The sequence below is a fragment of the Hemicordylus capensis genome, chromosome 2, assembly GCF_027244095.1.
Source record: "Hemicordylus capensis ecotype Gifberg chromosome 2, rHemCap1.1.pri, whole genome shotgun sequence".
NCBI lineage: Eukaryota > Metazoa > Chordata > Lepidosauria > Squamata > Cordylidae > Hemicordylus > Hemicordylus capensis.
This window is the reverse complement of record NC_069658.1, coordinates 196,514,792-196,536,932: the sequence shown is the minus strand read 5'-3', so window position 1 is coordinate 196,536,932 and position 22,141 is coordinate 196,514,792. Positions and strand designations below refer to the sequence as shown.

At 46.4% G+C, this 22,141-nt stretch overlaps 1 protein-coding gene across 3 annotated transcripts; it reads right to left on the bottom strand.

Annotated features, from left to right (window-relative positions):
* Positions 1–5,622: 5,622 nt before the first annotated feature.
* LOC128346085 (inhibin beta E chain-like) lies at positions 5,623–22,094 on the bottom strand. 3 transcript variants are annotated; one of them, XM_053298976.1, is made up of 4 exons: positions 21,465–22,058; positions 16,048–16,424; positions 10,401–10,768; positions 5,623–7,308 (listed from the first exon to the last, which is right to left on the bottom strand). In XM_053298976.1, the coding sequence occupies exons 2-4, from the start codon at positions 16,125–16,127 to the stop codon at positions 6,590–6,592; spliced, it is 1,167 nt and encodes a 388-aa protein (XP_053154951.1). In that variant the 5' UTR covers positions 16,128–16,424; positions 21,465–22,058; the 3' UTR covers positions 5,623–6,589. The 3 variants fall into 3 exon arrangements, with proteins under 3 accessions (XP_053154951.1, XP_053154953.1, XP_053154954.1); XM_053298978.1 differs by lacking the exon at positions 16,048–16,424 and having other exon boundaries at positions 21,991–22,094; XM_053298979.1 differs by lacking the exon at positions 16,048–16,424.
* Positions 22,095–22,141: the final 47 nt, after the last annotated feature.

Genomic DNA, 22,141 nt, shown 5'->3' with positions numbered 1-22,141 from the left:
GTTGCCAGAGATGGGGAGGCTCTTATTTAAGCAGGGAGCGCATTCCAACACCTTGGGGCAGCAATAGAGAAGTCCTGTCACTGAGTAGCCACCAAACGAGTTGGTGGCAACTGCAGATGAACCTCTCCAGATGATCTCAATGGATGGTGGGGCTCATGGTGAATAAGACATTCTCTTAAATATCCAGGGCTTTATAGGTTATAATCAGCACCTTGTATTTTGTCTGGAAACTTATTGACAGCCAGTGTAGCTCTTTCAAAACAAGAGTAATATGGTCTCTCCAATATGACCCAGAGACCAACCTGGCCGCCACATTCTGTACCAACTGCAGTTTCCAGACAACATACAAAGGCAGCCCCACATATGGTGCATTGCAGCAGTCAAGTCTGTGGTGGCCAGCATATGCAGTGCCATTTTGAGGTAGTTTATCTCAAGAAAGAGACGCAGCTGGCATATCAACCAAATGATGTATTTGGTGATGGTTTTCTTATAAGATGGATATTTCAGCAGAGGTATGAACAGATTTGATTGCAAGAGTTTCAGGCAGAAAGATGGGATGTCAGGAGAACTACTGGTTGACTTTGCAACACTCTGCTAGGGCTTTGTGGTGTTCAGGGCTGACTTTGCACAGGAGTGAGGGAGGGGCATCTACAGTTCCAAAGAAGCCCAAGAATGGGGGGAAAGGAGAACTCAGTTATAATTGGAAGCCACAGAAAAAGATTAGAATTGAATTGTGGGGTGCAGTAATGGGTTGGAAGGATCTGTACATTCAACGCAGCTTGAATGAAGACATTGCAAGGTGGGTACAAACCCATGGGGGAATCACCAGGATTTGTAGCCACCACTAATTGTTTGGTGCAATGATACATCATGATCCCCTCATGAATCGATTGGCCTGAGCAGCAGATTGTGCATGAAGTGTCCTGGCTGATGAAAGTTGCCCTTTGCTCGCTGAGCTGTACTTTGCTGAGCGGCAGGGCCAGGGCCATGAGAGAGGGGAATAGACCTGGTCTGAGAGATGATAATATGCTTCCGAGCTTCCATGCAGCACTGGACTTTGACCTGCATTCTCTTCATCATGGGCAGCTGTGAAACTGAAAATACACAGCAGTACAGCATTGTGACATGCTGCCACACTATGCAGAGCCTCACTTTTTGCTCACAAAGAGACATGGGCTGCAATTCTGAGCCTCCCGTTATTTGGGAGTAAGCTCCATTGAGTTCACTGGGGTTTACTTCTGAGTAGACATGCATACCATTTCATGACAAGTGCCTTAATTTCTCAGTCATCATGAACTGAGATACAGACTGACTACTTGCTGGTTAACCAGGAAAGTGCTCTAGATAGGGTTACAGATTGAGAGTAATTATTGAGGGTTAGTGGGCTGCAGTTAATAGAGTTTTGAGAACACCTGCTTAAAATTCTTACTGAAAGCCATTTCAAACATTACACAAAAGCCAATTGGGACGTGCCATGAGGTATACACTCAATGGAGAGATACTGATAATTATGCCTCCTTGCTTATTGTAGCTGTATATGTTTGCAAATGAATATTTGCTGCAATCATGCTTTACATTTCTTCATGTATACTTCATAGTGAACTGTGAGAAGGAGCCCTGAGTCATTAAGTTTCCTTTGGGCAAGCCACTGCCTCTCTGCCTAACCTTTCTTTCAAACTTCTTGGGGTAATATTGTAAGACAGGCCGCATTCTCATGACTGTGTTAACAGTGGCCCACTTTGGACCAGACTTTTGGGTGCAAGTCCAGTCCTACACGCCAGCCCGCCCCCACCCCCAAACATCCTGCTGGGGACTGTGGTGGCTGCATGTGCTCCTCTGAAGGCAGCTGTGGCCAGCCCGTGGACTGCTTGCCCAGCCTCCCAGCAATCTCCTGCCATGATCCCCACTGCCTGTTGAGATCATCTAGAGCAGTGTTTCTCAACCACTGGTCCGTGGACCGGTGCCAGTCCACAAGGCATTGGGAAGCAGTCCGTGAGGCATCACTAATAACCCCGCCCCCCAAAAAATTTTTGGGCCAGCGGGGGCCACTGGGAGCTCTCTGGAGCTCATTTCCAGGCAGCCCTCGCTGCTGGATAACGTTCATTTCACTTCCTTGAAATGAACATTATCCAGCAGTGAGGGCTGCCTGGAAATGAGCTCGGGAGAGCTACCCAAAATTGCTTTAAGGGAGGTGCCTGGGGGTGGGGTTGGGGGTGAGGGGGGTCACCCCCTTACTAACTGCTGGTCCAGGAAACCGCGCATGAATAATGTACTGGTCCATGACTCCAAAAACGTTAAGAAACTCTGATCTAGAGAAGTTCACCTGCAGGAGCGGGCCTTCTCCCTTGCTGCCCCTGAACATTGGAATGCGCTCTCTGTTGAAATAAGAGCCTCCCCAGCTCTGGCCACTTTTAAAAAGGCACTGAAGACACATTTATTCAAATTAGATTTATGGTTTAAAATTTTTAATGTGGGTTTTTAATTATTTTAATGTTAATGTTTTGAATGTTTATATGATTTTTAGGGATGTGCGAAACGTTTCGGATACAAAATGTTTTGTACCCAAAACAGCCTGTTTCGGGTGTTTTGTAGACAAAACAAAACACCCATTTTCCAGATCCAAAAGTTTTGTATACAAAACAAAACGCCCGTTTCAGCTACAAAACGTTTTGTTGTTTCGGACCTCCATTTTGCGGTTATCTCTGAGTCAGTCTCCATTTTGTGTTTGACATCTCTTTGAATTTCCCACCCTTCCAGCCTTCTGATCGGTGACCTAAATCATGGGCTGACCTGCTGACAATTCCCTCCTTGTTCCCCACTGGCTCTTTTGCTTCTTCCCACTCTTTACTGACCCCACATTGGCCAGGGGAAGGGTTGCTAACCTATGGGGTACTGGGTTTAACTGTTTCTGTGGTGTTCTGAGTGTAGATTTTCTAGTAGCATATGAGAGTGGATTCTTGTTTTTCACTGAAAATCTCATATGCTATCAGAGCATCTACAATGAACACCTCAGAAACAACAAAACCCAGTACCCCACGGGCTTGTGGGTATGGGGGTGGTTGGCACCCTATGTGCACTACACAACCCCTCACTCTGGGCAACCCCAGTGCCTCCCAAGTGGAATTATGGGGCTGCTGAAACCTAAACCTCCATTATTCCCTATGGGAGAAATCTTAGACACGTAAACTTCATCAAATCACAAAAGACCAGCCCTTTGCCCAATTTATTTGAAATAATTCTGGAAGTTTCCCTGCCCCCATTGGGCACTACCACCCACCACACTCCGCTGTGGGTCATCCCTTTCCCCTTGATTTGAAGCAATACATTTGCTGGAATCTCCATTATTCCCTATGGGAAAATTCTTAAAGATGTGTAAACTTAAAAAATTCACAAAAAAACAGCCCTTTGCCTAATTCCTTTGAAATTTGGCTGCTAACTTCCACCCATTGGACGCTACCACCACCACCCACTCTTTTTGCCCTGGGAACCTTTTAAAAATCCAAATCGATTCGGATTCGGAAAATTTGGCTACAAAACAAAACAGGGCTGATTCGGATTCAGAAAATTTGGGTACAAAACAAAAAGGGGGTGTTTTGATTTGGATACAAATCGAAACAAGAAAATTCCAAAATGCACACCCCTAATATTGATTTTAATTGTTTAATTGATTTAGTTTTGATTTTAACTATTAATTGATTTTAATTCTTTTTATTTGTTGTATACCGCCCTGAGCCATTTTTGGAGGGGCAGTCTATAAATCAAATAATAAAAAAAAAATGTGTGGTGGGGCGGGGTGAAGGCTGAGCGGGCCTGTCTGTGGCCAGCCCACAGCCACCTGCTTCTGCAGCAGCTAAGGCACTGGGTCTGGGCCAGGCTGGCCAAGCCTGGAGCAGGCCATTTGCTTCCTTACGCCTGTATAGTGTGACTCGCGAGCATTGTGAACACATGACGTCACATGCTCTCAACGCTGGCAAGTCACACTGCACAGGCATGGGGAAGCAGCTTGGCCAGCCTGGGCCCAGTGCTGTGGAGGCAGGCGCTGGTGGGCTGGCTGCGGGCAGGCCTACTTGGCCCTCAGTCCACCTGCTCCCCCACCGCCTTGCACAACAGGAGATCAGCCGGTGGGCGGGCTGTGAGTGGGCCACAGCTGCCTTCAGAGGCCTGCACTTAGCCGCCTGGCATGGGCCAATAGCATGGCCACTTTGGCCCCCGGTGGAACATTTTGGGAGAGCCCCGGGCCCAGCCTGGGCCCACTGGAGAGAGCAAGACATCTGCCCATACCAGATGTGAGGTGTGCAGGTCAATGGGAAGTATTCATTATTTTTTATTATTTTTTAAAGGTTTCCAGCTTTTCCTGAGTGTGTTCTGGTGTGTAAAAAATAGTGCATTCAGCTAATTTAAATGGCAGGACTGTCCATACAAATGTGGTATGTTCAGGTCAGAGGAAAGTATCTTATTCAGAATTTTTTCTAAGAATACAAAAAAAAAAAAAAAGTTCCCAGCTTTCCCTGAGCATGCCCTGGTGTAAGAAATAGTGCATTGCATTGCAGCTTATCTTGCCACGGTGGTGAGGGGCATGGGTGTTCAAAAGGCTTTAGGTCCAGGCTCCAGAATTACCTTGGTGCATCTCTCTGTGTTAAACCTGATTAAATAGGACTGACCAGCATCACTGTGATGGTGAGAACCCACATGCAGTGGGAATCCTGAGTAAGTTCCACATCATTAATCAGGATATTTAATCCAGGATTAGATCTGGGCTAGTCATCTGGATAGATGCCTGACCCAAATCCCTTGGTCTTAAGAACCCGTTCCCCACATTTATTCTGGCTACTTACACATAGCCCATTGACACCCATGCTCATAGAGGACCATATCCACTGATGCTCTAGCCACCCACCCACACTCCGTTACCACCAAACCAGAATGTTTTCGGTTGCTCTTCCTGGCAACATACTATATCATCCATATCTGCAGTATGATAGAAATCCAAATTATGGGGACAAAGAAATGGAGGGTCAGGACTTACTGGCAGCACGTTTGTGTGTGTTGCCTGGCTTGAAAAACCAGAGAGGTGGCGTTATGGTTAGTACAAAGCAGGGATTCCTAAACTTTGATTCCTAGATGTTGATGGACTATAACTCCCATCATTCCCAGCCACAACCACCAAATACTATTATGGCTGGGAATGGTGGGAGTTGGTCCAACAGCATCTGGGATCCCCAAATTGAGAACTACTGGTACACAAGATTGCTTGCAAGACAGGAGGAAGGCCAGAAGTGGGGTAGTGGGTAGAGGGAGCAGAGGAAGGAAGGAGAGCTGGGACTGATGGCTACTGATAGACTGACATCAGGGGTGGAGCTATAATTGGGTGGACAGATTCAGAGAATCCAAGCTGCCCAGCTCCTGAAAGCCACCTGGCTCTCCCCTCCCTATCTTCTTCATTCTCTCTCTCACTCTGAGGGAGTGAACAAAGAAAACACCTGGCTGGCAAGGAAGCTGGCTGACATGGAAAGTGGATTCTTGTGGAAGCAGCATGTCTGCTTCTAGAGCCTAATTTTCATTCTTAAAAAAAAAAAAAAATCTCGCCAGTTTTCCAGCAAAACTTATTTCTTACAGCATTACTGCATTTTTAAAAACACATTTTTATTTTGGATGTCATTCAAAAATATAATAATATAGATATATACATTAATATATGTGCAATAAACACACACAAAAATATAAAAGGCAAAACAGTATCAAGGAGCTCTTTTGATGTCAGTATTACCAACTGGACATTTGGTCTCCCCCTTTTATGCATACCCAAGTGCAGGCTTTCCCAAGTAAAATGTTTCTTGGTCCATTGGAGGAGACAGATTAGAACACAGTTCAAGTCCAGTGAGATTTTTAACAATATGCACCATTGAGATTCTTATGAAACAATGAGATTTGATGACTGAGAGTGGTTCTCAATCAATGGCTGAGAAACAATGAGATTCTTAACAATATGCACCATTGAAATTTGCCTTTCAAGCCAAACACCCATAATTCTGTCCCCATGTATCCAACTGGTCAGGTCTGAAGTGGTAAACTTTCTTGACTTCTCTCCAATTATATTCTGGAAATCTGAGTGCATCAAAATTGGACCTTGGAACCGAAATGAGATAGGTAGGTGTGTGTTGTGTCTGTAGGCCTCCATACTCCGGGTGTGGTGGTGGTATGTTTTGCTGACTTTCCCCCAAGTGGCATCTGTCCTAGCATGAAGGCTACAAACCGAATTTACTGGGGGGGGGGTGTAGGGTGGGGGCTCAGAAGGGCTATCACTTGCCCACCCCCAGAGGAAGACCAGAATGCAAACAGCATTGCAGGCCTGAAAGACACTGTCCTCGCTTTGCCTTGTCCTCTTTCTTTGCTTTATGGTACTTGGAGGAAGGCAAGATGATTTATGGTCTGCTTTCCTATGCAGAAATCCCTGTTGCTCTCTGAAGAGAGTGTGCACTGTGCTCCCAACTTGTACTGGAGCACCATGACTGTCTAATGGGAGTGGAGGGAAATTGCCACATATTTTCCTCCTCCCCTTTCAGGTTTCCTTGTGGCCATTATCCTGTCCTTAGCTACAACCACAAGCATCGACAACCATGTCAGGAATGTCCGTCTTGATCAGGTTGCTGTTGGGGTCAAAGTAGAGCAGAGAAAGGGCACGTCGCTGTGTGGGGACACAACATGAGCGACCAGCAGTCTGGATATTGTTGGCTTTGACCAAGTTGAAGACTGTGGTGTGGAAGGAGGCTGCCATACCAGGCACGCCAGCCAGGTGCACGGGGCACTCACCCATGCAATAGTTTATCTGATAGCCCTCTGGCTTAAAGATCCAGTCATTCCAGCCAATGTCCCGAAAGTCTATGTAATAGTCTTTTCGACAGCACACATCAGAGTTCTGGTCACAGCTCAGGCTGCGTTTAGTTACTCGGTGACCAGGCTCCTGAATCTTGGCCTTAACCACCAAGAAGGGCTGCTGAGAGCTGCTGGTGGAGGTCACCAAGGCTGTGATATTGGGTTGGCAGCCTTTGCACTGCAGCTCCAGATGCAGGGCCGCTTCCTCACGCTCAAAGAAGCTCTGCATGGCTGGCATGAGGGAGAAGGTTTGCCAGCCACTACCCTTGCTCTCCAGCTGCTGCTCCCCCAATGACACCCGCTGAGGTCCTGCCAGGTAGATCTGTATCGTGATGTTTCGATGGGCCTTGAGGTACAGCCACAGCTGGGCCTGGAGGATGTGCATGACTTGACCTTTGGTGTGGGTGATCTGAAACTTTAGTAGTCCTGAAGGTTCTGTGGAGGTTACAACAGTCAGGGTTATTAATTAATTAATTAATTAATTAATTAATTAATTACATAATTAATTAATTAATTACATTTCTATACCACCCTATCCATCCAAAGGCTCTGGCAGTGATATCCCTCTCACAGCAGTGCTCAACCTTCCCTGTCCCCAAACAGTTACTTAATTGTACCTGAACCAGAGTCTTTCCTTTGATATTAACAATATGTTCACGAGGCACTTTGTCTTCTCTACGGGTTTGTTTGTGACATTTGTATTATGCCCCCAGAACAACCCAGTGAGATAGATTAGGCTAACAGATAGGCTGGCTTCACATGCAATGTGGCACCTGAGGTGGCTGCAAGCAGCGTTCAGAGCCCTGCCTCAAGTCACAGTAACCATCTGCCAAGATTGGGCGTGCTGCAGCATATCCAGCCCTACTTGCAGTATGGAACTGGACATCTGTCCCTCACTTCAAAGTTACAGATGTCGAATTCTGTGCCACAGATAGGGTACGATATGCTGAGACTGGCGTGTTCATATGACATGCCCAATCTCAGCATAGTGTTACTATGACTGGAACTAGGGTTCCTGCGTGGTCCCAGGGCTGTGGCAACTTGCGGCAACCTCAGGTGCTCATTGACATGTGGAACTGACCATAGTGATTGGCGCAAGACTCTCAGTGGATTTAATGACAGAGCAAATATTTGAACCTGGATATGCCTAATGATAATAATGCATAATTATTCTTTTTTGTTTGTTGAGCACCTAAAAAGGCTTTGTACAAAACGTAGGAAGGCAAGTCCTGCCTGAATAGATTTACAATTTAACAGCAGTAGTGTACTGGAGGAGGGGGCGGGGTATAGTTATCTTAAATAAAATTAATAATTAAATAAACTTCAAAAGCAATGTACACGCGGGCAATGCTGAAATTAAAATCTATTCAATGAACCATAATCATTCTCACCAGTTGCTCTTCTATCAGCACCCTGATTCCATATCAGCTGCTATTTCCCCCCTGCTTCTGATTGGCATTGTGCAAATGTATTTCCATGGTACTAAATGACTCTTTGCTGTCCTTTCCTGAGGAACTCATCTATATGTCCCCTGAGTGTGTTCTAACATATAATCGAACCCTGCAACACTTTGCCCAGAAGGATGATAAACTAGCCTCACCCAGTTTGGGTGGCCAAGAAGCCAAACACATGTTGACTCCATTCACAACACCATGGTCCACATGGAGTTCCACCATGCAGTGGCAGCAAAGGTCATTTAATGCTGGAATCATATTAATCAGGGTTCTGAGCATTGAATCCCCGAAGGCCATTGTGGCTGGGGCTAATGGGAGTTTCAGTCCAACAGCATTGGGAACCCCTGATATAGATTGCAATTCCATCCCAAAATTCTGTCATGAGATCTGGGTGCTCTCATTAGGGAATTCCTATGGCCAGTTGCACTTGCCTACTAGGAACAAGACAGGATGTGGAGCACAGTTCAGTTGTAAATTCTTCTGTTGCAAGCTCCACTGAGATGAAGGGGGGGGGGGGCTGCACAAAAGCCTAGGTCCCAAGGGACACACAGAAAGGTCAGAGAGATGGAGAGAGATCAAAGTAGGGCTGTTCACACAATTCTAATTAGGGTCAGAGACATGCCCTATCGAAATTCAGGAGCTGTGCGTGCTCCCATTTTCTGATCATCTGTGACAAATAGCAAGGTAGGAAGTGATCATTTGCTAAGCAGCAGCTGGATTGGAGGGCTTTTCGTCCTGCCTCAGTAAAAATCTGGGTACAGCTGCTGGGTAGGACGGAGCCCTCTGACCCTGCTGCAGCTTAGCAGACAATCACTTCTTCCCCCTCCTACCTTGCTTTTTTTGCTTACAGACGACCAGAAACTTGGGAGCATGCACTGCTCCTGAACTTGGGTAGGATGAATCTCCCACCTTAATTAGAATCGTGTGAACCAGCTTAATAAATTAAGCATCAAGCAAGAGAAAGCCACACAGTGGTGTGGGATATTCCTATAGCTGCCACCATTTTTTGATGGATAGTGAATGACAGGCAGAAATCAGTAGGTGAAGAAGCTTTCCCCATCACCTTTTGGAAAGACTGCCTGTTAATTTCTGCCTATCACACAGCAGTTAAAGGCACAGAGCTCGTGTTCATACCAAGGTAGCCAGCCTTATTCCATTGGCCCCATCTCTTAAAAGCTGCTCCTAGTTCTCCTGCCCCATCTTGCACTTTAAGCAGAGAAGACAGAATAGAGTAGAATATAGGCTGGAAACAGGCAGGTGTTTTTAAGGGAAATGTAAGTGGTATAATAGAGCTATTGTTGTCCTGGGGTGCAAGCACATGTACTGTGCCCCATGGTCATTTGAGATCAGACAGGGTTTGCAGGTTTTTAAAGTACTCAAAATCCTGGAAAACCTGTCAAGAGGGATGATAGTGCATAAGTATGTACAACACAAGCAACTATGTATCTACCATCTCTATTAAACCTTCTGAAAACACACATGCCTTTCTTCAACGGAAGCTAGATTTAGTAAGCAATTAGCCAGTGTTTTACACATGTACCACTACCCCTTCTTACCTAGGAGAGGAGAGCTGGTCTTGTGGTAGCAAGCATGACTTGTCCCCATAGCTAAGCAGGGTCTGCCCTGGTTGCATCTGAATGGGAGACTAGAAGTGTGAGCACTGCAAGATATTCCCCTCGGGGGATGAAGCCGCTCTGGGAAGAGCAGAAGGTTCCAAGTTCCCTCCCTGGCTTCTTCAAGATAGGGCTGAGAGAGATTCCTGCCTGCAACCTTGGAGAAGCCACTGCCAGTCTGTGTAGACAATACTGAGCTGGATAGACCAATGGTCTGACTCAGTATATGGCAGCTTCCTATGTTCCTTGTCCCTAATATTTTCCAGCACATGGCTGGACTCTCCTCAGTGCTCTCATGGGTAAGAAACTGCAGCAGCACAAGGAGTAACCCCTAGCCTTTACCCCTCAAGACTGGCGTTGCGTGCAGTGAGGGGAGTTGACAGCCTGGGGGACTCATGGTCCCTGTACCAGCACATGCAAGCTGAGGGCCATGTGCCTGAAAGAGCTGGGGAGAACTCACCTGTCTCTGCAAAACTGATGATCTCATACCCCTGTTCATCCAGCTCCGGCTTCTCCCAGCTGGAGAAGTGGCCAAGTCCATCCACCTGGGCTTTACCCATATGCAGATGCCGCAGGGCGTTGGCCACAGCCACACGGGGCACAGGGTGGGTGATGTTGGGCCTCTCACTCAGGTTCAGCTTCTGTAGGATCTGCTTCTTGGCCACTTCAACCAGGAAGGCTTTCTCCGCACTGGGCTCCAGAGGGGGCATCCTACAGGAAGGGCATGCAGGCTTTCCCTCGATCCAGGCCAAAGAGGCCCATAGGAGGGCCAGCATGGCCAGGGGAGTCTGTCTACACTGGAGGCTGTAGGTAGGAGCCATGAAGAACCTGAGGAATGTAGACAGCAAGCAGAGGAGGTGGTTTGTTGCCATGCAGTCTAGCAATGATGCCCAGAGTTCAAAAGTTCTGTCTGTGCTATGTTCCGGCTGTTTGCATCTTAGCGTTCAGGATGGCAATCCTCCCTGGGTCCAGAAGGACAGAATGGATCTCTTTTGTCTCCCTTTGCTCTCCCTGCTTTTTGTGGCCAGGGCTTGCTGCTGGTGCCCGGGAGATGAGGCAGATGTTTCTCACTCGGGAGATTTCAGTTCATTGACTGGCTGCTCTCTGAGTGTCACCCAGCCAAGTCCCTCAGCATTTGTCACTCAGCCAGCCTGGCCTTGCCCTTTGTGCCTCTGTGATTGGCTGGCTTGCCCATGAGGGAGGTTTCCTCCAGCTGGGGAGGGAGGTGGGGATTAGCAAAGGGGGACTACAGGCTCCCTGTGGTGGGAACAGGTGCCTGAGGAAAGGGAACACCACTAGCTATGATGCAAAAAGGGTGAGGATTGCACTCGGAGAAGGGGGGGGAATGTCACTGCCTGGAGGGAAGAGGGACCCAAGGTGGGTGAAACAGCAAAGTAGTGGGTGGGGGGTGATGAAGGGGACAAGAATTTGCCTTTGGCTCTGGCATTATCCTAGAGAAGGTGCCTGGTGTAAAGCATGGTCAGAGTTAAGGTGGTGGTGCAGGGAGCAACAAAAATGTGAAGTGCTTTGCAAGACCTCTGGCTGGGCCATGCACACCACAGCAGCTGGGAGTATTATGCACCCAGAGTCATACCTTGGGCTTAGGATTGTGCACTAGGGAGCTCCCAGTAGCAAGCAAGGGGTCTATACAAAGAAGGATGGGACATAAACATAGGGGTCCAAAGCAGACATCCGCCCACTCCTGGGCATAGAGTCTGCAGAAATGTTTCCCTCCAGCATTGCCTTAGGGGGGCTGTTTTCATACATTGCAGGGCTAAATGCCTGACATTTGTCACGGAGTGTATATTTGACAAGGAGATGCAGCTAGTCCCAGCTCCCTGAGATGTGCACAGGTGTGAGTGTGCTTGGAGCCATGCTTCACATGTTTAGGTGTGCAGGTAAAGCGTGTTAAGTGTACACCTAATAAAAATGTACCGTGTGATCACTTAGTATATAATCAGAGGGAGTGTGCTGGCTTGAAATCCCAGCTTGGAGTTAGGTTGCGGTTAACTAAGCAGGGCAAAGGCGCATTACCTGTGTCTCTCGTTTGGCATATTACTTAAAGCTAGTAGCTCTTTGAGGAGATGCTAATGGGCAGAGATCAAACTTCATTCCAAGGGGGCCCCCCACACTGTTACACCCACACCCCAGGATACTTGGAAGTGGGGTAATGCGCCTGGCACTGGTTATGTAAGACAGGATTTCTGAAATGAATCTCTCCTGAATCACCATCTTTCAGAAGCCACAAAGTCCTTATCTGCTGCAGATAAGCTGTCTGGTGATTAGCAAGGCTGAGAAAGTGTGTCCATACGTCACAACTGGTTTCCCTTTTTGTACTGTGATGTCTGGCAGGTGCCACATGACCGCATCCCTCAAGGTTCCAGCAGTTTGAAACATCAGCTAAGCTTTGGTCAGGTGGGCAAGGTCCCTCAATGAAGTGGCAGATTTCAGCTTCGGCAGTCTTGGAAGTGCTCTGGTTTCAGTACTGTAGGTGCTAGTAGGTTCTGTAACCTTTCCCTGCTATTAAATTCCACAAGTGGAATATATGGTGCAAATTAAGGAGCCTATGCAGATGAACTTCATTTACATAATGCTGGCTACAGGATTTGTATAATCTTGTCATGAAATCTGGATTCCTCCTTTCCGCACCCCCACCCCCCAGAGTAGAATGTGGAGATTATTGGGAGTTGCTAAATAGAAGCACTTGGAAGTAATGGTTGATGTTACATCCTAGTTGGCTGACTGTGATGGAGAGACAATCCTTGTCACATCCCATGGTAGCTGAGGTTGCGGGTACAGCAGCAACAGAAAAGACATTAGGAACAACCCCACTTGTGATTAACTTAAAGGCAGAGGCACTAGCACTGTAAAGTGATGCCAGTGAAACTTGGGAAAGAGGAGCAAATTGTGAATCATTTGACATTTGATTCAGTTTATATGCCACCTCCTCTAATGAAGTTCGAGGTGATATATAACATTATTATTATTTAAATGATTCAATTCAGCCATAGTTACACTTCTGTATCCCATAGATTATAATGTGAGAAAGGGAAGTACATGCTTGATACTCCTTTGAAATAAATGGGAATGAAAAATGCTTCTCTTGATTGGACTGTGCTATATCTAATCTATCTGTCTATCTGTCTATCTCTCTACACACATGCCATTAAAATGGATACACATTCATTACCATATCATCACATACAGTGTGATAGAGGTAAATCAGGTGTTGACAGTCCTGGTTTATGGAACTTGACATATGGGTCCTCCCTCTTATTGCTGAGGTACTCTGGAGCTGCAGGATCAAGCCTGCTAAATGACATTTCCATCTTTTTAAATACTGAATATTAAGATACAATTATGCCAGATCAGTCACTCCCAAACAGCTCTGATGTCTGGCAAAACTACAAGAGAGTTTTCAGGGCTACATTTAGAAGACATGGGTGCATGCATCCAACCTAAAACTCTGGAAGCAGATTGATCGGTAGGACTCTCTCAAAAGTACTAGATTGTCCATATTATTACAGTTTTACTTAAATCACAGAGGTGGGTGCATATCTCCAACAGATTATACAGGAAGAAGGCTCTTGTGATCTCAGAATCCATGGAGGTTTGGTTTAATGGGGGTAAAGATGGGAGTAGTGTGGTTGTTTTTTTGGGTTTATTTTGCACAACTGGTTTTTAAAATCTGTTGACGTTTTCTATGGATTCGCCCATATGTTTAATTGATCTTATCTGAAAATGGTTCATTGCAATCCAGTTCTAAACTCAGCCTTCCTTTTTCAACCTAAGTGTGGTGAGATACAACTGCTTGTGGGCTTCCTGGAGGCATCAGTTTGGCCACCATGTCAAGCAAGATGCTGGACTAGATGGACCTTTGGTCTGGTCCAGTAGAGTTGCTCTTATGTTATTAGGCAACTTGGGCAAATACTAAACCATCCATAGTCACAAGACCTATGGAAGGTCCTACAGAAGCAAAAAGCCACTGCACATGTTCACTTGTGTTGGTCCCTGACTTGTAAAACTTGTTTGGGGCCTCCCAGCCCCAAGGACTCACTGTCAGTAACAGAGGTCAAGCTGAACCCAGCCAGCTGTCCCTTGCCTTTGTACAGTTCCAACTAGGAAGCAGAGACAATGTAGCCAACCTGACCCTGTAGCAGACCATGGCCTGGTAGACTGTTTTGTTGATAGCATCAGCCACTCATTTGCCTTGTGAGGGCACACAGCTTGTCTGCAGCGAGTATCTCAGCTGTGCCTGCATCAGTGACGCCCTCAACAGAGACCCTGGAGAGTCCTCAGAAGAGGAGTAAACGACCAACCAGACCCCCGAGACAGAGACAGAGGTTCCTCCACTACCCTACTCAGTGTACTGCAGAACTGAGATTGCACCCTGGAAGACCCCAAAACTCCAAAAGGCCTTTAGGTCCAGGCTCCAAAATTATGTACAGCTCCAAAATGTTTGTACCATTTTGGCATGAGTTTTGACCGTATTCTCCAACATAGAGAGCCATTTTGGTGATTTTATTCCCTCTCATAATGACGCAGTAAAAATTTCTGCCACTTCCAGCTTTCTGGTTATTCTTCTCCAGCTTTTTTGTCAATAAAAAGAGAATATAGGTGCCCCCCATTATTCACAGTTCTGGTATTCACAGTTCCACGTATCCACGGCTGGAAAATATATACCCAAACTCAGTATTCACAGTAGACCAGTCTTGTGTATCTGTGGTTTTCAGCATGCGCATCTGAACATATTTGGTTGTGCTCTTTCTGCACGTGCTTGTGGATAGTGAGAGGAATATGGAGGAGGACGGAGGAGTGATCTGGTGTGTGGTTTTGGAGTGCTTTTTGCTTTTAAAAGATAGATTTGAGAGTATTTGGTAGCCTTGAGTAGCCTTTGGTGTCCTCAGAGAGCCAATCCTCTAGAACAGGGCTGCTCAACTTTGGCCCTCTTGTAGATGTTGGCCTACAACTCCCATAATCCCTGGCTATTGAACACTGTAGCTGGAGATTATAGGAGCTGTGGCCCAAAAACAGCTGGGGGCCCAAAGTAGAGCAGGCCTGTCCTAGAACGTTGGGAGCCTTCTTGTGTCTTTCTGTGGAGCCTTTCTTGGAGGAGCTTCTTGCAGCATTGTGCAAGAAGCTAATTAGAGTACTGGATCACTTTAATACATTTAATTTTAATGAAATTCTACTTTTTAATATAAATATTTAAATAAAAATTAATTTTAATCTTGGAAATTAATTATAGTAGTGTACTGTAAAACTAGTTAATTTATATAGCAATTAAAATTTAATTATCCATTAAAAATCTTTTTAAGTACGTACTGTACAGTACCCACAAAAATTGATTTCAAGTATCCATTTAAAATTGATTTTAAATACTATACTGTATCCATTAAAAATTGATTTTAAGCATCCATTCTAAATTGATTTTAATTATCAGTTACAGTCCTATCCTGTCCTTTATCAATGGCGGGGTGGGGTGGGGGCACAATTGCCTGGCACAAATACTGTACTGTACTGTACATCATTGTACAATTTTTTCCTTCCTCCACAGTCAAAATGAGCAAGTGCACAGTGGAAGCAATAACCTCTCCCAGTTTCAAGGCAGCCAAGGACTGCCTCACTCTGCTGGTGTGTGGCAAAGCTGCAGGGGACTAAGTAGTCAAGCCCATGCTCCTGTACTGAGCACAGAAAGGGTAGAATAAAAACTTGTGCCCTGAGAGGGAAGAATAAAAACCAGCTTCCTGTCTGCTGGAGAGCCAAAGTAAAGCATGGGTGACCTTAGTGGTTTTCTCTGACTGGGTGAACAACTGCTTTCTGCATGAGGTGCAGAGGTATCTGGAGATCGCCTTCTAGCTGCCCAACACCACCTCCTTGATCCAACCAATGGACCAAGGTCTGATTGCAACCTTCCAGTCCTACTACACTTGCTGCACCTTCAGTAGGATGCTGGATCTCATGGAAGCCAATCCCTCTCTGTCGGTCAGCGATTGCTGGAGGAGCTACAGCATCGTGGACTGCACTAAGAACATCACAGCATCCCTTGCAGAGATCAAATCCCACACGTGGAATGTGTGGAAGAAGTTGTGGCCTGAGGCACTTACTTCTTCATCTGCTGCTGCAGCTGTTCCTTCTGTAGCTGAGCAGATGAGGTGGAGAGGATCACCAACCTTGAGCACACCATTGGTGGAGAAGGCCTGGAAGTTATTAAGCCACATGAGGTAGAGGAACTCCTCCAGTCCCATCAGGAGAAGCTCACAAAGGAAGAATTGGAGAAGATCATCCAGGCAGCTCCCGAGAAGGAGGAAGAAGAGGAGAAAGAGGAAGAGCTGCTCCCCAAGCCCAAAGGAGCTCTCTGAGATCCTGCAGCTGGGGACTGCCTTGGCAGGCAACTTTGTTTGAACTTTATCCCATGATGGAATGCAGCATCAAAAGGCAGGTGAAGGCTTCTGTGCAACCCTAGAAGGACACCTACCGGGCTCTGTAAAGAAAGACCAAGCAAAGTACCATCACTAGCTTCTTTGCGATGGTAGTTACACCCACCACCTCCAGCTGCGGAGTCATCACCAGAAAAAGCGACACCAGCACTTTCCATGGTTTCAAGGAGGAAGAGGATAATTATGATGACAATGGCAGCAGCAGGTCCGATTCTGTAGGACCTGCTTCTGCTCTATGATCTGTGCTCCAAGAAGAAGACTGGAGATGGAGTGTCGCTAACTCCAGCAGTAGAGTGAGAGAACTCCACTGGTTTTTAAACTTGATTTTTGCTTCTGCAGGCCAGAGACTGGAGAGAGAGATGGTGTGCCGCTAAATTCAGGGCCTTTCCCAGACAGCAGGCTTTACCATGGGATTAGGGGGAATGAAATACTGAGAGTTATGGGGCATATGGGATATTTCGAATTTGCCCTAAACCCCAGTGCAAAAAGTGGAATTTTTTATCTGGAGATGAATCAGGAAAATTTATTTATTTTATTTATCATATTTTTATACCGCCTGATATGTACATCTCTAGGCAATGTACAAAATTTAAAATATATAAAAGTCACAGATTAAAATACATGACACAATAAAAATAGAATAAAATAGTTATTAAAACAAGTTTTTTAAATTATTAAAATTAATTCTAATTAAAAGCCTGCGGAAACAGGAGAGTCTTGAGTAGAGGTGCACCTAGGTAATTTTGGAGTTTGGACCCAAAGGCCTTTGGAGGCCCCCGCCCCCCCTCCCACCGGCTGCAAGTTAAACATCATTTTTTAATACATAGATGACTGAGGGCACAAGCCACACCGCCCAGGATGAACTAAAGAGGATTTGGGGCCCCCCAGGGGGTGAACTGGACTTTGGCCCCGAAGTCCAGCGGTAACAGCGCCTCTGGTCTTGAGGTTCTTCCTGAAAACAACTTCAGCAGGGAACATATTCCAAAACCCTGGGGCAGCCACAGAGAAAGCCCGGTCAAGGGTCACCTCCAAACGAGCTGGTGGCAACCGTTACCGAACCTCTCCAGAAGATTATAACAGGTGGCAGGGTTTATGACAAAGGAGGTGCTCTCTTAAATAGCCTGGACCCAAGCTGTTAAGGGCTTTATAGGTAATAAACAGCACTTTGTATTTCACCAGGAAACATATTGGCAGCCTGTGCAGTTCTTTTAAAACCAGTGTTATGTGGTCTATTCGTGTTGTCTCAGAGACCAATCTGGCTGCTGCATTCTGTACTAATTGTAGTTTCTGGACTATGTACAAAGGCAGCCCCACGTAGTGTGCATTACAGTAGTCAAGTCTGGAGGTTACCAGCATATGAACCACCAGGGCTGTCCTTAGAGAGCCCTGGCGGGGAGCAGGGCCCGGGGCAAATCAGCCAGTGCAGGGCCCCCTTACAGTTAATTCTAATGGGGGTTAAAAGAGTGGGGCCCAAGGTAGTTGCCCTGCTTGCCATGCCCTAAAGACAGCCCTGTGTACCACTGTTTTAAGGTAATTCACCTCTAGAAATGGACGTAGCTGACTTATCAGCCAAGGCTGATAAAAAACGCTCCTGGCCACCGCCTCAACCTGAGAAACCAGGGAGAGCTTTGGGCCCAGGAGCACTCCCAAGCTATGTACCTGATCTTTCATGGGGAGTGTGACCCTATCCAAAACAGGCAGATTGGGTCCCAGCCCCCCACAGTCAGTACCTCCGTCTTATTTGGATTCAACCTCAGTTTGTTATCACTTATCCAGTCTATTACTGCCTCCGGACAGGCTATTTGGGAATATATGCCATTTCCTGATGAGGTCGACATGGAGAAGAAAATCTGGGTGTCATCAGCATATTGATAACACCCAGCACCAAATCTCTTGATGATCTCTCCCAGCAATTTAATGTAGATGTTAAAAAAAACAACAACTGGAGACAGTATGGAGCCTTGTGGGACTCCACACTTCAGTTCTTGCTTAGCAGAACAACAGTCTCCAAGCAACACCATCTGGAATCTACCAGAGAGGTGGGAGCAGAACCACTGTAAAACAGTGCCACCCAATCCCACCTCCCTCAGGAGATCCAGAAGGATACCATGGTCGATGGTATCGAAAGCCGCAGAGAGATCCAAAAGGCTCAGCAGAGTCACACTCCCTCTATCGATAGCCAGTTGGAGATCATCCATCAGGCTGACCAAGGCAGTCTCAGCTCCATAGCACACATGGAAGCCAGTCTGAATTGGGTCTAGATAATTTGCATCATCCAAAACTGCCTGGAGCTGAAAGGCCATCACCCACTCAACCACCTTGCCCAACCATGGAAGATTAGAAACAGGTCTGTGATTAGCTAACTCGGAGGGATCCAGTGTAGTTTTCTTCAAAAGTGGTCTAATAATAGCCTCCTTAAGACAAGGAGGCATCCTGCCCTCCCTCAGAGAAGCATTTATCATATTTACCAGACCTTCTCTGATAATATGACCATCAGATGAGATAAGCCAAGTTGGGCAAGGGTCAAGAGAACAGGTGGTAGGACGCACAGTCCAAAGCACTTTGTCCCTTCCTCAGGAGTCACAAACTGAAATGCACAATTTGCAACGCATCCAGGACGTGGAGTTGCAGATGGAACATGCAAAGTTACCGAGTGACATTTACATAGGAAGTCAAGGCACTGAGCTTAGGCCTGCTACATATTCAAGTAGTATCTTAATCTCTAAGTTTAGACAAGCTCTAACACTTGCTCATGTAAGTGTTCTACCAACAGCCGTACTCCATGGGAGATTTTAGGGTACACCATATGCATTCAGAGTATGCCCTTGTGGATCTGGTCACGTTGAAACAACTGCTCATGTTTCCTGAATTGTGAATATTGCAGGGACATAAGATGCCAATTAATTGCCCCACTTTTGATTAATTTTCTGGGTCGTGGAGATGATTTTTATTTAAACTATTTGCTTACTAACCTTAACCCGGATGTTATCCATATTGTGGCCAATATTGCTATATAATATGCCAAATGCGTATTAATGTAGTCTGATTTTACATGATTATCTTATTGTTTTTGTTTTATTGTTTGTTGTATTGCTGGTTTATGACTAAAACAAAGTTTTTACTTACTTGCACAATGAAAAACCTGAATTGTGTATGGAGTGCTCCCTGATAGCTCGCAGGGACTTGTACATAAATCTGGATGACGTGAATGCACATCTGCCCTTCCAAAGTAAAATCACTCTCTGGCAGGGCTCCAGCAGTGGAGTGAAGGAACTCCGCTGCTTTTTAAACTTGATTTTTGCTGCTGAAGGCTAGAGACAGGAGAGAGAGATTTAGTGCCACCAGCTCCAGCAGGGAGTGAAGGAACTCCCCCATGTGTGTCTACTTGAAGCGGATTGAATTTTGTGGTGCCTCTTTGGCCAACTTGCCAACCAGTCAGGCCAGGGGTTTGTGCTGCTAAGTGTTGGACTGCAACTGTAGGATGGGGAAATTTCACTATTACACCCTTCTGGAGTTGGTGGGGACTACTGCTGGAGCACCTGGAGAGTGGGAGAGGGGAAGAGCTGAAGTGGCTAAGGTACATTGCTGTGCTCCATCTTTATTTCTGCTTTCCCCCCTGGATTTCTTTTTGGGGTGTGTGTGATTTTGGGGGGGTCATTTTCCAAGGCTTTGGAACCTTACCCCCCCCCCAACTCCCATAGACTCAAGGTCTCGTTATTCATAGTTTTGTTATCCGCTATTGTAGGCGAGAACGGAATCTCTGAATAACGATGGCCACCTATATAGGAAGAGGACCCCTCCTCCTTTCATTACTTGTCTGATGAATCCTGCCTTCTCCCTGCAAAGGCAGCTGTATGTGACACATGTAGCACAAAATTCAGCTTTCCTTGATGCAGATATTTATTTTGGGGGGGGGGGGTAAGGGTGGATTTACACCCTTACAACTATTTACACAGTTGGGAATTTCTGTGGGTTTTCTTTCCCTGTATGCTGCTGACCACAGGGGCAATGAATATTAGTCTAACCATGAATCAGCCGCTGAAAACCAAAACCAGGCCCTTTTATCAGGAGGCGAAACATTCCCCTTTAAGGTTTCCCTGCTTCTGCTGTGTAGGAATTTGAACTCAAGGCCTGAGATGCTGAGTCCACCACCTGGAGAGGTTCAGCATACAGCTTTGGCAAGGGACCGTTCTGCTGACATTCAAGGAACTGCTCATATGATGGAGGCTTAATTTTAACAAAACCTGAGGGACAAGTGGGATTAAGGTTCTTGGGATGGTTGGTTTTGGCTGGAGACAGAGGCAACGTGTAAACATGGCTGTCTGGGAAAAAGCATCTGTGCAACATGATGCAACTGTAAGGTCGGGATCGAAGTTCACAGCACACTAAGTTTGCTGGCAACTCAGCTCCCAGAATAGACCAGGAATGTAAACTATTAACAACTGGCCCTGACATGATGCCAGGGCACGTGTCCCACGGTGCCTAGACCTGCCCAGACTCCAGACCCACTGTATGAAAGAACAGTTGCACTGGGACAAACCTGACCAGCCATCAAACCCAGTATCCAGACTTTGAAAGTGGCTGGTACATAGACCTCTAGCTGGGACAGTGGCACAAGGAAGAAGGGAAATTAATCGGTCTCTCCTAAGCGTTGGTATACCTTGTTAGAAGTGTGATCTTCAATTATTTCTGCACCAGGATCATTCCACTGGCTGGATATAAGAACATAAGAAGAGCCTTGCTGGATCAGGCCCAAAGCCAGGAGTGTGTGTGTGGGGGGGTGCACCTCCCCCCACTCCAAGCAAACAAATGTCCTTGTTAAGAAGGGAAACTTACAGTTTAATTAGAAGAATGAGAGAAAGCCACTTTATTGGAAGAGTAAAACCCCTTCCTTTCCATGTTTGGCCAGAACAGGTGCCACTCAAGCAGGGCACTCTAAGCACCCCCCCCCCCCCACCGCCGAGAAAAAGTACACAGGCTGATTGTCACAGCCTGTGTATGTTTTTTCACCCTCCTCCCCATTTTAAAAAAAGATTTAAAAACAATAAATACAGGCTGTGGCAATCATTTATTTATCTACTTACTTTTTTCCCGGGGCGGTGGGCGATGCTTAGGGGAGCCCCCAGACAGCTTGACTGGCATCTTTTCTTTTCTGGCCAGTCATGGAAGTCAGGTGGCTGCAACAGGAGGAAGGAGGAGTTGAAGCCAGCGCCCTTCTTCTAAGAGAAAATGGCTGTTTGTTGTTCTTCCGATTAAGCTGTAAGTTTTCCTTCTTAACATGGGCATTTGTTTGCTTGGTTGCTCCTCCCTTGCCATTGCTGACTGACTGTTCCTGCCCTGTAGGGTTTCCTTTCCTTTGCATGTTGCCCAGTGGGGCTCTCCCCCCCCCATTTCTGTTGTTTCCTTTTCTTGCACCGGCCCACTCCAACTATCCTTTCCCCCTTTTCTTGCCCTGTGGGGTTCTTTCCCTCTCTTGCATTCCACGCTCCCCACAAACACCTTTTCCTTTTCTCTTGCCCCAGTGGGGTTTTCTTCTCCCCTTCTCCTTTCCCCTTCTTTTGCCCACTGGGGTTTTCTTGCTTGCTTGCTTGCTTTCCCCCCTCACTTCACCTCTTTTCCATTCTTTTGCCTGGCTGGTAGTATTTCTGTGTGGAGATTTTGCTGTGTGCCTGCTAGAAAAAAACACTCAGAGACTCAGGCTTGCCGGCCTGCCCAGCTGTGAGCAGTTAGTTGCACAGGTCAGCCTGCTGTGCATAGGAAC